At 38.5% G+C, this 17,358-nt stretch overlaps 1 protein-coding gene and 1 pseudogene across 1 annotated transcript in view; both read left to right on the top strand.

Moving 5' to 3' along the window:
- The window catches only part of NBAS (NBAS subunit of NRZ tethering complex), a 3,380,746-nt gene that overhangs the window by 2,080,529 nt on the left and 1,282,859 nt on the right, over positions 1-17,358 (top strand). Inside the window, exon 40 of the mRNA XM_044064792.1 lies at positions 14,648-14,785. Within this exon, the coding sequence (XP_043920727.1) occupies positions 14,648-14,785 (138 nt within the window). The remainder of the gene's footprint in view (positions 1-14,647; positions 14,786-17,358) is intronic.
- On the top strand, positions 15,107-17,187 carry LOC122801117 (annotated as a pseudogene).

Genomic DNA, 17,358 nt, shown 5'->3' with positions numbered 1-17,358 from the left:
AGCTAGCTGGACTTTTGTCAATAATTCTGTGTTATTTGTAAATATTAATATGATTTATATGCTTGTCTTACAAATGTAAGAGAACTATGCGTTATGTGTATATTAAGCTACTGGCGCAGAAGTGTGTGTTGAACTGTATGTTATGTACTAAGCTTCAAGAATGTAACCACAGTGTACCCTACTGGAAAAGAACAGAAATATATATAAACTATATACCTGTGCAAATATGTATGTTAATAGTAGAAGCTGGAACATACAGAGTTAACTTGCAAACCCTCAAGAAAATAAGTGGAAATTGTTTTACAATTCTGTTATCTCAGTTTCAGTGCAGCAAGCAAACACAATGTCTAGAGCTAGAGGTTTTCCTGTTCTCTTGAAACAGAAATAATTACTAGGTTTCAAATGTAAAAGTGCTGAATTTTACGACTTCCAGTTCTAGGCAAACATTTGAGAAGTATGTATTTTTCACAGAGAAATGTTAAATTTTGTTAAGTTTCTGTTAGCCTGGGAACTGAAGGCAGGTGACAGAGTGATGTCATCTAGGCTAACCCAGTATTCATGTTTTGATATTAGTTTGGGAACTCTCTGAGAGACTGGACATTTTGTACCTTGTCTTGGATTTAGAAACATCCATCCAGCACTTCTCATCTACATTTGCCTTGCTCTGTAAGTAAGTCATTTAGGGCATAGTATCTTTTAGGTATAGATAGGAATATAGTAAAGATTAGTTTAGATGTTTTCTGTATTTATTTGAGACTGTCCTGCAAAGTTGTTTTAAAATATTTCCTGTAATTCTGAACTCTGTAGTTACTGTGTTGATTGAATATTGTCTTGTTCTTTTATTATTTATTAAATATGTATTTTTTTAATTGTGGCTGGTTTGTTTAGAGATATTAAGCTCTTAGGATACTTGCATATGTATTTGGTGACACTGTATAGGCCACTCCAGTAGCCTTAAAAGTCTTGGTCACACTTACCATTTGGATTAATAGTAATATTACACAGTAATATTGGGCACCTTTTAGTAAGAGCCTTAAAAGTAGCTGATAAGTAAGGGTGGCTGGTGGCAGCTGGTACTACCTTATATTCTTGGCTGAAGGGGGCATAGCTAGCAAACCTGTGCCAGCCTTTCCCAGGTGTGTGTGTGTGTGTGTGTGTGTGTGTGTGTGTGTGTGTGTGCGTGCGTGTGTGTGTGTGTGTGTGTGTGTGTGCGCATGCGTGTGTGTGTGTTTGTATATCAACCAAATATCAAAGTGTGTGTTTGTCACCTACTTGGGTAGGGACTTGAAGCAGTGGTTGGACAGAGAGGGTGCTGGAGATTTTGGCTTGACAGCTCAGCCATGATCTTAACCCTATAGCTGTACCAATGGGGATACTTATTGGGGATCCGGAGAAAGAGGGAGAAACCAACCCCGTACAGATTGTGATCTGTGTGTGCTCTTAAGGGAAATTGTACTTTACTGTGTGTGTGTACTTGTCATCCTCCCAATGTGTACGTCCCTCACTAGTGTTAGTGGTGAGGATTGAAGCTCCTTAATTACTGGGCCAGTGCAGGGGTGTCACACCTAGATGACTGGCTCCTAACTGCTCCAACCTGGCATCTTCTCCTACAAGCAAGAGACTACCTCCTCCAGTTGTGTGTCCACCTGGGCATCACAGTTAGTTACAGCAAATCACAACTCACATCTACCCAGAGTCTGGAGATCATAGGTGCTCATTTAGACATGGCCAATCAGATAGCCTGTCTCCCTCCTACTCACATTCTGACTTTCAAATCACAGGTCGAGAGAGTAATGCTGCATTCTTCTCTTCCAGCATGAACTTAATCTGATAAGCTTTGGGGTCCATGGCAGCAGCTGTCACTTTAGCCGGGTTTCGCATGCAAATTCTGCAATGGCCCTTTTAGTACAGTAGTCCGTTCTTCAACATCCTTTAACCACAGCAGTCAAAATCACACAAGCATGCAAAAGATATCTTCTTTGGTGGCTTCATTCAAATGAATTTTCTGACGCACGTCCATTTATTCTTCCTCTGCCCATGACCATGGTAAACATGGACAACTGTCAGCTGGGGTGGGGACACTACTTGGGAAGGACAGTCCAAGGTATGTGGTCCCTAGAAGAGGCCAAGACACATATCTGTATACTGGAAATGAGAACAATCCTCCTAGCGTTGCAGGCCTTTCAAGACATTCTCCCCTCTAGGACAGTTGCTGTTCAGACAGTCAATATGCATGTGGTCTGGTACATCAACAAACAGGGAGGAACCAAGTCTTATCTACTTAGCTGAGAAACAATGAGAGTGTGGGTATGGATGATCTATTCCTGTTGCTTTCTAATAGTAATGCACATCCCGGGGAAAGCCACTGTGATTGCATGCAAACTAAGCAGGTCCATTCTGATGCTTCATGAATGGTCTTTCACTGTCAAAGTAGTGGAGAAAATTTTCCATTGATGGGGCCAGCCATGCTGCAACCTATTCACTTCTTCCCCTCAAGAACAAGTCAAGTGCAGCAGGTTCTTTGCCCTGATCCCGCCAATGGGGGAGTTACTGAGAGATGCGCTAGTCCGTGATTGGCCCTCCAGTCTTCTTTATACTTACCCACCATTACCACTCATTCACAAATTTCTACAGAAGGCATTCCAGTTGAAGGGCACATTTATCCTCATTATACACCCTTTTGGCTTCTTCAGATTTGGTTTCCCTTCCTCTGGCCTCACCTTCTACATCTGCTCTGGATACAGGGTCCCACTCCAGACATCCTGTCTCACTTGACGGGCATGCCTCATCTGGACATAACAGGCCTCACACTTACTCCATGGTTTGTCCAATTCCACTGATTGTCAGACAGCCGAGCATCTTCTAGTTGGTCGATCGTATTTTATCATCTTCTCAAAAAGCTTCTGCTAGAAAGATTTACAAAATTAAATGGAAGAGATTTGTATTCTGGGCCCTTAACAGAGATCTGAACCACAAGTCTGCCCCTGTACCAGCTATACTTTGATTTTTCAGCTCCAGTTTTCAATTAAGGAGATAATTTTTCTACTGTTAAGATCCATTTGTCTGCCATTTCACATTTCCATCTAAGTGATAATAACTCTACCTTAGCTTCTTCTAAATTATGTAAAGCCTTTCTCGAAGGGGCCTTTTCATTTAGACATTAGCCAAAGGATCATACTCCTCCTTGAGATTTAACTAGTATGCTTCAGGTCCTGATGCAAACTCCCTTTGAATCTTCAGCCAGGTCAGATCTAAAATTTTTCTCTTGGAAAACCATTTTTCTAGTCGTTATCACATCAACTGGATGAGTATCTGAACTCCAGGCTCTGTCTTTCAAATCTCCCTACCTGGTTTACTACATAACAGTGTGTGATCTTCTGAGTCCATCATTAACTAGGTCATTGAGACTTCCAAGACAGCTGCACAGTAAGTAATAGTGTAATTTCAGCTCTCCCATTGTAAAAACAGAAAGTCAGACGAGAGAGACAGTGATCTTGTTTTTTGGGGTAAATTTCAGTAACTGGCTAGGAGTTTCACTGCCTCGAGCTAGCAAAAATGAAATTCAGAGAACTTAAAGAAAGTCACAAAAGGCTTGGAGAAAACACTGACTGGGAAGAATTCTGCAGCTGTTCAGCAAATATCAGTGCAAAGCTCCAGCTTTTGGTGCAGGACATGATTTCCAGTAACCTATAGGAAAAAAATAAGGCAAATGGAGTCAGAGCTGATAAAAATAAATGAAACACTAATGGAGTGTATCAACTCATGTAACAAAAAGCAAACTACAAAAATCAGATGTCAAATTAAAGAAATGGTTGGCTGAATATGAGACTGCTGAAGAAGAGATGCTTCTAAAAGTAATAGAATTAGAGTCAGAGCACATAGGAAAACCCTAATATTTTCTGCTGTTCCACAGAAGCTGGATGGAACAGACAATATTAATTTTATGAAAGAACAAGTAAGTAGCTGGACTGATATTGTGCAGCAGGAATTGTTAACTGAAACAGCACATTGTGTGTATGCTCCAAACCTGGCCATGGGAAAGCAACCTAGACCTTTAATAGTAAAGATGCAATCCTACCAGCAGAAAGAGTTGATTCTGACAAAACTGTGGCAGAAGGGCAAAGTAATAAAACTGGTAGACAGTAGAGTGTTTGTGGAAAATGATTACTGATTGTACACTAGGCAGAAGATGAGTAAATGTATTCCACTAATCAGGGAATGTTGAGAAGCAGGCGTGAGATTCAAGCTGCTGTATCTAGGTATTTTCTGAATATTATTTCCTAGAGGGTAAAATAATTTTTAATGGAGAACGTGTTAAGGAGGAAATACAAAAGTTTGTCCTACAAAAAGTGAGCTAGCAACCATGGGGAGATTCTGCTTCTGCTTCTTGTTCTTCTGATAATAAAACCCATATAGTGACTGTGCCAGTGAAACCTATTCCAGTGTTTCAAAGGAAAGTGCTTGAGAGACACCGAAAGAAACACAAGAGTTGAATAGAAGAATCAGGAGTAAGTTAGAAATGAAGCAGAGACTGGACTTGGGAGATGGAGATTAACAGGAAGAAGACAAGCAACTCAGAAATTGTGGGATTACAAAGCATTAATTATATTTGTGAAATTTGACAGATCAAGAAAACCTGGAAATATTGGACTTTTTTGGCTGTGTTATAGGGGACTTCAAAGCATATGCTGTACTAAATGTCATTGTAATGTTTGGAAGAACATTTAGCAGAGGGGGAGTGAAAGGAAAAGAGTTAACTGTAAGTAAAACTAAATTTTGTTCTTAACAGTAGTATATTTTATAATGAATGACATAATCTGCATGCTAAAAAGTAAAGCTTTCTTAGTTATTTTTTAGTCTAATAGGAATGTTAAAGTAAACAGGTGCCCGTTTTTTTCCCTTCCTTCCTTCTTTCTTCTTCTTTAGTTTTAAGAAATCTAGGCACTGCAGTGTAACAAAAGAAGACAAGTCTGGTAAAAGAGCATGATACCAGAAAAAATCATGTGCTTTTTCTTAATCTCGCATGACCTGATTAAGACTTTTGGCTTGATCTAGCAACAAGTGTTAAGGGGAACAAATAAATAAAAAAGAACACTGAATATAATAAAAGTTTCCTCTAGCAAATAAATGGGTGCTTGTAGAGGCAACTGTGTATCTGATTCTCATGTCTCCATGAGACAATCTGATAAGGAGCAGTAAAAACACAATACTTCTTTCTTTTAATGGCTAGCAAATAATGTTCTCTGAAAGCATTAAAGTGTTTTCCCAATCTGGGAGAGGAATAAAGACAGAAACAGAGAGCACTTAGTAGAAGTACAGGCTGTACCATATGTCTTAGCATTGATAGCCTTACTTACAGGTTAATCAAAGTGTGTGTGTGTGTGTGTGTGTGTGTGTGTGTGTGTGTGTGTGTGTGTGTGTGTGTGTGTGTGTGTGTGTGTGTGTGTGTGTGTGTGTGCGTGTGTGTGTGTGTATGTGCTTGTTTTGTTTGAGGGCTTTCACTAATGTTTTATAAGATGTAACATAGGTTCATACTGATATGACAAGAAACAACTGTATAAAAGGTCAACTGCCAAACATCAGTATATGCACCTAACACAAAAGCTGGAACTAGACATTTTAAACAAAAGCTGTTACACCATAACAAGTGGGAATCATAACTTTCTTAATATAATGATACTACTTTCTATATTATATTATCGTTATATGTAAATGGTCCCACAGATATATCCATAAAATAGAAAGAGTACTGAACTATATTAAAAATGTAGAGTGCAAATAGCTATATTACAGGCAACACATTTGGGAAGAACTGAACATGTGCATTTGATAAAGAAAGGTTTTCAAAATGGTTATTCAGCAGAATATGTGGGACAAAGGAAAATGGGAATACTTACATTAATTGCAAGAGGAGCTCCATTAGTGATAAAAGAGGATAAAAAAGATAATAGTGGTAGATATGTAGTACTAAGGAGCTACTGGCAAGAGAGGATTACACTGGCATATATTTATATTCTACTTAAAACTGCTATAATGGACCTTAAGAAAGGAGAAATAATTAGCTTTCAGCAGGAATAGGTTGGGACTAGAATTTGACTTGCAGCAGTGAAGATGTGTCTGGGAGACCCAGAAGAGAAAATATAACCAATGAGGGTAGAGTTCTGAAGACATTTATGAATATATTTGGTATGGAAGATGTGAATTCAGTAGTAGTAGTCTGGAGTGAATTTCCATATTATTCGTCAAGATACAAAAACTGGGCTAGGCTAAACAGACCTCATTTCACAGGAGCATGTGCATTTAAGTGGAAGATTTGATATGCATCCAATAACTATTTCAGATCATGCGCCAACAATAACTAAAAGAAAAATGTAGGGTAATGAAATATAAATGAGACACTTGCACTTTCCCAGTTATCTGTTGAAAATAGAGGAATTTATGGAATAGGTAGTGGAAATTATTCAGGAGTTATTAGAGAAGATCGAAATTTCTTCTGAAAATATAGTTAGGGAGTGGAATAAACTTAAAGTGGAGTTTAAAAATAGGGTGGAAATACAAGAAAGAGACATGGTTAAGAAGTAGCAAGAATTACTTAGAGGGACTGACAAAGCTGAAAGTATTGCAGAACAGGGGGAATCTCTTAGATCAGGAAGTGGTGCAATTGCAGAATGCTAAACATAAAATAAGGGATTACCTCAATAATATGCATGAGTTTAGAAAGAGTGCTGTTAAGCAACTGTTTCTGGTAATAATTACAGAGTACAAAAACGTTTAGCACAGCAACTCAGCAGAAAGTATAAAGGGTTGTCACCAAGCTTAGGGAGCCTGTAATAAGGAGGATAACAAGAGATCCTGTAGAGGTACTAGAAATATTTTGGAAATTTTATGAAAATCTGTATAAAGCAGTTTCAACAAAATGTACAAATGGAAATGTTTATGGAATTAAATATGCCAAGATTAGGTAGATGAGGCCGAATTACTAACAGGATAGGAGAAGATAAGACAAAACTTATGTATAACCAATCTACAGAAAGTCCCCAGGAATAGCTGATGTTCCTGTGGAAGTTTGGAAGCTAGGGGAGAAAATTTTGATAAAGACCTGGAAGGTTTTGTAGAGGAGGAGAAACACCAACAGTCTGGAAGAAAGTGGTGGTGGCTGTAATAACTAAAGAGGGTAAAGACCCATCATATCCAGCTTCATAAAAGCCCATTTCAATTTTAAACCCTGCTTATAAAGTGTTTATGTCTATAATGGATAAAAGAATGGCAAAAGTGATGCCAAAATGGATAGATATGGATCAGTGTGTTTTTGGGGAGGGGATGCAAACATTTTACATCAACATTAACAGAGCAGTGATGATCCAGAGGGAAGCAGAATTAAGAAAATACTACTGTTGTTGATGGGTCTTGATACAGAGAAAGCATTTGACAGAGTAAGCTGGGATTTTATGACTAGGGCAATGGATGCATTTGCATTCCCTGATACAATTATAAGGTTGATAATTTCTATTTGAACAAAGGATCCAAGCAGGGATGTTCTCTTTCCTTTGTTGATTACATTATGCTTAGAACCACTGGCAAAGGAAATAAGGGACTCAGAAATTCAATTATATACTTGGTGTGGTAGTCAAGAAAAGCTGGCTGTATTTGCAGATGACATTATTTTATACCTGACAAAACAAGAAAGAGACATTGCAGTGCTGTGGAACATATTTAGACAGTTTTAAACCTTTTGGGATACAAAATCATTGAAGCTAAAATAAAAGCAATACTGGTAAATTATGTGCCCACACACAAATTGTTTCAACAATATCCATATTTATGGGAACATGGTAAAAATGAAGTATTTAGGAGTATGGATTAAAAATGATTCTGATGTGGCAGATAAGGATTTATGGGAAGAGACCAAACCAAAGACAATACAAAAATTAAGAAAATGGAAGCTCTGTTATATGGATATCGATAATAAGATAAAAGCACTTAAAATGTTCTTAGTCCTTTTAGTCTTATACACTGGTCAGACATGTTTTTATCACCCAGAGGAGAAGTTGTAGATAGCAGTTAATAAAGAGCTGAATGATTTTATCTGGGAGGTGAGGATGGCAAGAGTCAAGTGGGATAAGCTTTTCTTCCAACAGAACAGGGTGTATTGGGATTACTTGCATTGAATGGGTATTTCAGAGCAACACAGTTAAGGCTGCTATTCATAGCACAAGCAGAAAACTATAATTCATAGTGGAAGGAGATGATGAAACGGGGGAAGCTCAAGTAACAGAGAGAGACTGGGATTTTGAATGCAGACTTTTAAGGAGAACAATAGAAATTATACAAACTATTATATTCATAAAGTAGCAGAAGGTCTCCTAAGAACTAAGGCAGCACAGGAATGGAGAAAGGAGATTCTACCAATAGGAACTGCAATTAGTGATACAGACAGTAGGCAAGAGGGGTCAGGAATGTACTGGAGAAAACTGCAAAGGATCCAAGATATTGGGAGCAAATAACTAGGGAAGGAAACATAGTAGGATGGGAAGATGCAAAGAACTTACTTGGACTGCAGGTTAGAAATTGCCTTCCATATCAAGGATTGATATCAGAGTATAGGAAAAGAGAAAGAAATAGGGTATTCCTAAATGAAAGGCCAGCACTGGTAGAGGTTTTAGTAGAATCTATGACAAAAGTTGCCATTAAGAAAGGAATAATTAGTAGAGCATATAAAATACTGCATGATAACTATAAAAATCAGTAAAGACAAAAAAAACACCCCAGAGTAAAGGTGCAGTAATGAAAAAAGTAGTAAAATCTGAACAAAACTGCTGACACCAACATGAAACGGCAACTCAATTTAATAACAAAATAGTAAAACAAGCAGCAAATCTTTCAGGTATCCAGTATCCTATAAAAATTATAAACTATAAGGGTTGGGAGGGTGGCCTAATGGTTAAGGTTTTTGCCTTACAAACACAAGGTGCAGGGTTTGAATCTCACAAGGGATCATTGGCTAGGCTTAAAATGGCTCGCAAGGGCAGTTAGCCTAGTATTAACCTATGAACCTATAAAATCAATCAGAGGAGGTTATGAAGGATTGGGAAGAGAGATTAGATAAGCAATTCACAAAGAAACAATGGCGGTGTATATTATATATCTATATATCTATATATATATATATATGTATATATATATACACACACACATATACATACACACACACACATATGTATATATATATATATATATATATATATATATATATATATACACACACACACACAAACACACACACACGTCTCCCAAATATGCAACAAAATCTAGAAGATTTAGGAAGTTTGTCTTGAGGTATTTACGTGGGTATTTTTTATACCCCAGGCAGACTTCAAAGAATTTTTCCTCAGGTGTACAGGAAATGGTGGTGGGGAAGAAAAAGGTAATTGGGAACATGTTTTCTGGGAGTTGGTGAGTTGGCAGACTTTAAAGATTCCCTGCAGACTGTTCTGTTGGAGATGCTAGGTGAGCAAATTGGAGTCACTAGGCAAATATTTTGAGCTATGATACAGATTCAGAATTGTCTAGACATAGTAAGGCCTTGCTAAGTCTAATTATGACAGATGCCAAAAAGCAATTACTAGAAAATGGAAATCAAAGTTTAAACCAACTTTACTAGAAGTAGTGAAGATAGTAACACAGATAAAACAAGTGTAACTTGGATCTTTAGAAAATGCTAGAAGCAAATTACATAGGAAAAAATGGGAAATGCTGAGGAGAAACGAGGTTTTAAAGAAGGAAGGATTTGAATGAGCTATGTAATGATTGACTAACAATGACTGCATATGTTAAAAGTTGTGTTGGCACTGTTTGGAATGTATAATGTTTGCAACTCAGATTGTGTTGCTATGGTGTACTTTAATATATATAAATTTAACATAGTCTATGTCATGCATGATAACTTAATAAAGATGTTTCTTGTTTAAAAAAAAGACAAACTTTGGGCCTGATTCTAAATACTTGCTGTCAGTGTAAGTGATTTACTCCAACCTAAACCTGCCTCTATTCCAAAAGACTTGCTCTCAGGGAAAGTATTATGCTCTTATGTAAGGCTTATCTATAAAGAAGGTTTACACCAAGGACTGAATTCCTAAAGGCTTGCTGGAATGATGTGATATACACAGGAGTACGTCACTTAAAACGAGAAAAGATTTTTTGGAATCAGGACAGGCTTACACCACAGTAAGTTATATGTTCAGAGAGATGAGTGTCTTCATCAAGGCAAGCATCTTTTTGATATTTATGTGCTTGTGTCTGTCTTTGGTGTCCCACACCCCCTGCATTTTATCCCTTCTGAAACTGCTTCCCAAGTGAAGTCAGTAGCATCTGTGGCGACTGACTGCTTTGGACTGGGGGGGGGGACATGGATTTAAGGTTATCTGTTTTTTCCAGCAAAAGATTTCTCTTCTGACAAACCCCAGCACTGGGATCTGGAATGATAAAGGCAGTTAATGATGTGGCCTAAGAAATTTCAGATAACATGGAGTCTTGCCTGGCGTATTATAAGAACATAGATGCCTTGAGATCCAGAATCATGATGTAGTCCCTTGCAGTGAACGAAGTCTGAATGGAAAACCTTAGAAATAGATCTAAATAAAGATATGTTTTTTTTTTTTGTGGAAGAAAAGCTATTTGAGTTGAGGTGTCTAGTTGACATCCCAGGAACACAGTCTTGTGTGAGGGAGTCAAGTATTGACTTTTGAATGTTCTTTTGGAAGCCCAGTTTGTGCAGGAGATCTCTCACCCAACAGGGCGAAATTCCTGACACCTTGAAAAAGGCTCTGCAAGTCATCTAAATTTAGAAAATCTGGATACCCTGTAGTCTACACTGAGCTATAATCTGAGCTAGAGACTTTGTGAACACCTTTGGTTAAGTGGATAGTCCAAATGGTAAGGCAGAGGACTGATGTTATCCAGATGCACAAAATCTTAAGGAAAGTCTGGATGTGTAGTGATGAGAAAATTTTTTTTAGGTTTAGTGCTATCTGGAAACTTGAAAGAGGAAGAAGAGGTAATAGCTTGTGAAGTGGCAACAATATGAATTTGGGTACTGTCACTAACAGGTTTAGGAAAGAAAGATCCAGTACTGGTCAGGAAACATTTTCTTTCTTTGGCACTAGGAACATCCTTGAATAAAATCCTTTCCCCCACCTGGGAAGGAGGGACTGGTTTGATCACTTGTTGGACGGCATGTGATGATAAACAAGTAGAAAAAAAAAAGTCTGATCTGCAGCATGAGGAGTGACCCCCTAGAAATGAGGAATTTCCTCCCACTGCCATCTGTAACCATGATTAATTATTTTCACAACCCATTTATCTGAAGCAATCTGTTACCAAGGAGGAAAAATGAAGATTTAGAATTTTTGAAATAGAAAATGGGTCAGGTTGGGAGGGGGGTCAAAAAGTCTCTTGAAAAGTCATTCAGACTTGATAGACTGTCCTTGGTTTTGGGAGGTTTGGTACTTCATTTTGGATCCCCCTTGCAGTTTCTTCTTGAACGTTTGTTTAATTCTGTTGAAGCTATTTAAAATTGGATGAGGAGAAAGCAAATCCCTTTGACAATTGGGAAAAAGAGGGCTGAAAAATCTTACTGATTCCCTAGATCAGCTTGCCCCTTTCATCAAAAATTTTGATCACCTCTGCAGCAGAGGGACCAAACCCTCAATCTCTATGCAGGATTTAAAATCTCATGTTTTACATCATCTGGGAAGTTTTGAGAATATAGCCAAGCAAACGTCCTTAAAACCGTATCAGTGGCCATAGCTCCAGAAGAAGTATCAGAGTCAGACACACACTGCAAGCAATGAATAGTGACCTGTGCAATTGAATAAACAATTTATTTAAAGTAGATTTTTCTTTAAAAGAAGAAACTATAGATAAAACTTTCCTCATTGGCTGTACTTGATAGAGGCACTGGGAACTAACGTCCGGCGGCACAATACCAGGGCACTTCTATGTGCTAGGCTTATAAAGGCTCCAGGGCCATTAGCCTAGTACACACCAATGAACCTCATACTTTCACAATTTGTTGGAGCAAACTTTAACACTTGATCCTGACAATTTAAAATTCTGAAAATCAAAGTAACAGAACTATGCACTTTTTCCCATACCTATTATTAATTTTCCAGTCTTTATAACAAAGAGTAGGATTAGAATTTACTGAGGGCTTAGCAGCAGTGGAGTCTAATAAGGCTGTAGTCAGGTTTGGGAATAGTGTATAAACATTTCAAAAGACTGAGCAACTTTATACATTCTATATCTCATTTCAGGGACAACTGTCTGACTTTCAGGAAAATTTCAGCAGTAACAGGCACATCCTGTAAAGCAGACAGAACAGGAGGAATGGATATAGGTTCTGGAAAATCCTTTTCTGACAACTTATAGTATTTTCTTAGGGACTAAAAAAACTCAGTGTTCTCCTCCGGAAAACACTAGGACATTTAGCAATAGTCTCTACAGAAACCCCACAGGGAGAATCAGAAACTGAGCTCTCCTCTGAGTCTGAATCAGAAATCTGAGCACATCATCTTCCTGTTCAGATTTAGAGTCTTGAATCTCTTTAGAAAAAGAGGAATCTCCTTTTCTTTTACCACTACTACCACAAGAAGGATCAATAGCATTCATTAAACTCCAAGTCAGATCCAGTAAAGTACTCCTATCCAAGAAATTTGAGGAGGAATATATACGTTTGGTTTTCTGTTTCTTTGAGACAGGAAAAATGGGGCCAGTGTTGTTGCTAATGACAACAGCAGGCCTGACAAGAGTGCCTTTCTCTTGCCCACTGAGGGGACTTCAACAGTTGCAGAGGATGTGGCTAACCCCTGGTCCATAGTAACTGTAGTGCTACACCAGAGGGATCTGGGGTAAAAGATGAGTGGCCAGCAGAGTCATCCAGATGTGGCTGAAGCAAATTGCTAGCCTGCTGTGTGACAGAGGCTGTTTGCTTAATTTTTTTCTTTTTATGGCTGGAAGAAGGATTGACCATGGGACTGGTAGACTGTACCATAGTCAAGCCAAAATTGGTGTTTTTTTCCTGAGGAAGACATGCAGAAAATGCTGGTAAATTTTCTTTTGGTATACACTACTTTTAAACTGAGACAGTCTGCTGAATGACAGCACTCCTAGCATTAAACTAACTTTCCTATAGAGGAAAGTAATGACATCAACAAAATTTAAAAAAATGGAAGTTTTTTCTTCAAAGGAACGTATCTGCCCAGCAAAGAAAAGCACAAGCCGACCGTCGATCCTCAAAAGTCTCAGAGGAGCATACTGTTAAGCGGCAGGAAAGCTGTGAAGGGCTTGGCACCCAGACTTGTCATTTAGTCAACTCAGCTCGAGCTGCTTGACAGTTTGAGTGTGTGGAAGGTGCCCGGAACCTTGGAAGCTGTCCGGCTCTTATATCATTGGCAGGATATAGCCCATGTAGCTAAGGCTACCGTAGCAGTGATCAGTATGAAGAACACTCAAGGCAAGGTTGTTCTCCTGGAATTTCAAGAAACGGAAGTAGTAGTAAGAACTTGTCATCACTGATAGTAGAAGACTGTCCATATGGTCATCAGCAACTTTATTTTTCCTTAGAATTCCGTATCTGTTCCCGACCCATCAGTCACTGTGATGCCAGACTTTGCTGGCTGAGGATGACATACTGAAATGCTTGTTAAGAAATAAGTATAACTGGGACTGTTATTTCTGTGTGGGCAAGTAGCAGCCAATTGCTATGTATAGCTTTTAACAGTTTCATCATAGTAAAATCTACTGATGTTTCAGAAATCAGATTGGCTTCTGCAGATCAGTGTTTGAGTATTCTCATTTAGTGTTTTGACAAGATTGTCAGTGCTAGGCACTGCACCCGGCCTGGTTGTACATTGCTGCTTAATTTGCCCAGCAAGTCACAAATGAAATGAGAATGTTATCAGGTTCAATTTTTAAAGCTCAATTCTACTTAATCACCTGTTTTAACGGCTGACCAAAGACAACAGCATGTAAAAGGAAATCATAGGATTTAAACCCAAGTCTGAAGCACATAGTTAATTTCATACACTTTACCTCTACCACTAATGTAAGACTTGGATGCATTCTTTGACTGACTGTGCTTTGTTATTTGCCACTAGCACTTTAAGAGAGTAATCAGATGTAAAACTTGTTTAAAGAGCAGAGTGCCGTAGTGTAGCTCATTATCATGACTTATCCAAGCTGTCAGATTATTCATCTTATCTACTTGCTATTGTGTGTCGTTATTTACTTTCGCCTCCATTTTTTTTAGGAAAAACAATGTCTTATCCAAGTCACAGTAATTGCATCTGATTTTCTGAAATGTTTAATGCTTGTTATAGAAGGTAAAGGTCAAAGAAGCTCATCAAAGGATGGTACTTGCAAAGCACATATGTTTTTTCACTGAGTATAATCTCTGCTCCTAAAATGCAATTTATCTTGAGTTTAATAAACATCGACCTGAAGTCAGCTACTACATCTCTGCCAGATTGTTCATTGAGTTTTGTAAATTAACTTTGTGAGCATCATCATTGTTAGCCTTATTAACAAAGGCTGTGTTTCAGCCTTTTGGGTGCAGTCACATTAAATACTTTATTTCTTGCCTTTTGTTTAGGTGATAGATGCTGATAAATTTTTTCAGAAGCAGGCCCATTCAGCCTTATTACTTCAGCTGGCTGCCTATTACTATGCATTACAGATTTATGCGCGTTTAGTTCCTTGTGTCAAGGACAGCTGTCATCCCCTCTATAGGGTAAGCAGTGAATTTTTTGTTTCATATATACTGTACATATTTGTGCCTTACAGATAAGATGATTTTGTTGGCAAAAGTATTTTGTGATAACAAAATAACCAGCAATTTATTAATTCAAGAAGAGCAAAAATAATTTGATTCGTAGGTAAGTGCTCATGCAGGATATATGGTGACCCAACAGCTCAGATGCCTTAACAGTGTGTGTCTGTGTGTGTGTGTGTGTGTGTGTGTGTGTGTGTGTGTGTGTGTGTGTGTGTGTGTGTGTGTGTGTGTGAGTGTGAGTGTGAGTGTGAGAGAGATACATTTTGTTACTCTTAAATAATGCAACTTGTATTCATAGATATAGTGGGTATGTGTTTCATAGTTCTGACAGTCTGGTAAAACTGCCTGTTTTTATGAATTATTTATGAAAATGGCAGCACTGTATAACTGATTGCCCTCAGCACTGAATTGTGTTAGACACTAAGATTCAAGCAACAGTAGATTTAAAAAACTTCTAAGGAAGACGCATAGGTTACTCATCAGCAATCTTTATAAAACATAATTGAAATATTTCCTGGTCCTCTTTCATAAGGTAAACATTCAATTTTATGAGCAGGCTAACTCATTAAGAGAGAACTCATCAAACGTTTCTCTTCCTTTAATGTGGCGTGACCCAGGTGTTTGTGTTTAGGGAAGTGTAGATTCTGTGGGGCACAGCTACCCTGCAGAAATTGCCTGGATTGTATTGTTTTAAGGAGACACTTTTAGCAAGTTGTTTTATTGACAAGTTGGTTCTCAGTCAAATGGACATGAATTTTCATATTTTTCTGTGTAGTGTTTTATAGTACAGAATTTGTTTGAAAGTTAACGGGTTCTGTAATTAAAAGTTTCTGCTTTACTTCATTGATAGTTCCAGGGGCAGCCGATGACCTCAGAACAAGGGAGAAAATGCATGCAGTACCTGACTGGATGGGGTAATCTGAATGAGGTAGTGCTGCAGATGGGTGTAGTTAAATGTATAGTGACTGTTTGCTTAAATTGTTTGTCAGTAATGCTCCTCTACACAGATTCGCCAGCTGCCTTGCAACAGTAGTCTACATTTCTAAGATGATTACATTGAGAAAAGAAACAACATACAGACTGTAGTTTGGGTAGAGCATGTTGTCTTTATCAACATCTTAGATGTAGGATAGCATGTTTTTCAAAACAGTGTTAATAGCTTACTGTGTTTTAATAGTGTCAAGAGTGCTAACACACTCCATACCTTTCTAGAGTATAAGAAGTGAGTAATCCTAATTTGTAGTTTCCGGAAATGTACAACACAGCCCAAATTCCTTTAGCAGAAGTTATCCAGAGCAAAATGTATTATGCATCTCAATATTTACAATTAGTTTAGCCAGTATACTATTGAAACCTTGAAACTGCATTGGTCGACCCGAAATCTGGAATCCGGAACAGCAAAATTGTGGCCAAGTCAAAACTGAATACATCAGCACCAGTAGTTCGATGTATTTGACATAGCAAGAGATGGCATCAGTCACCCATGCTATGCAGCTTTTACCGTACCATGACATTCCATAGTCAACAGTACGTATATTTTACTATTTTGCAATGGGCAAGCCCCCCTGCTCCTCCCATGTGGGGGGCTGTGCCCTCGCATCCCCTGCAGAATTATATATTCCAACTCTGAGATCGCACTACAGTGAGGAAATGGGACCATTTCCCTGTTGTCAAAGCTCAAAGAAGGTGAAAATAGCATGACTCCTCCTTCCCTGACGCTGTCAAGCTCCAGTGAAGGTATAGGCAAAGTAAATGTGATGAAGGCCAAAGCAACTTCCATCATCATGAATACTTCCATGACAAAGCAAACACCAGAGTATTCAGAAATTTGAATAGCAAGCAGGATGGTGGATACTCACCACACAGGGGTCTCACGGCAGAGGAGACAAATTACCATCATGTGGCTGAGGCATTGCATAAACTGAAAATGCAGAGTGGAGTGGGAGACAGTGATGAAAGATCATCATCTGCACAGTCCACACCAAGCAGCATGCCCAAGTCACCCCTGAAGCAGAAATGCAGAGTCTAGTTCAGTCAGGGATCCACCACATCCCTCCCTGGAACTGAAATACTTCCACTGATGCTGTAATCAGTGAAGGGGTGTCTTCTGAACAATGGACCATTTTTGGACCACAGGCAGTTTAGAAATCAGCTAGTGGTGATCCAGGTGGCTTTGCAATTCAGTCATACACGGGTGCCTAGAAACCCACTCCAGTGACGCTAATGTATGCCCAGGTCACACGGATTGCAAAGACCCCCCCAAGATGGACATTCCTGATACAGAAGTAAAGAAACCATCTGCCCATGCCCACAACCTGAAATCCTGGGATATTAATGTTCTTACCCCTTCTGGCTATTGAAGTCTTTTGAATTTTGAGTATAACATGTAAACTTAAGTAGTAATTTGCTTACATAATACAGGATTTTTGCAGGTAGCTTTTTCAAGCCTGGGAAGTAGTTGCAGCTTTTGTAAGCCAAAGGTCGTTCCTTGGTATATATGGATTATGTTTCTTAATGAGCTGTTTTCTTTA

The sequence above is a fragment of the Protopterus annectens genome, chromosome 1.part0 (genome assembly GCF_019279795.1).
Source record: "Protopterus annectens isolate FY-2018-M chromosome 1.part0, PAN1.0, whole genome shotgun sequence".
NCBI classification, from domain to species: domain Eukaryota; kingdom Metazoa; phylum Chordata; order Ceratodontiformes; family Protopteridae; genus Protopterus; species Protopterus annectens.
The sequence above is the reverse complement of the archived record's forward strand: the minus strand, read 5'-3'. Positions and strand labels throughout refer to the sequence as shown.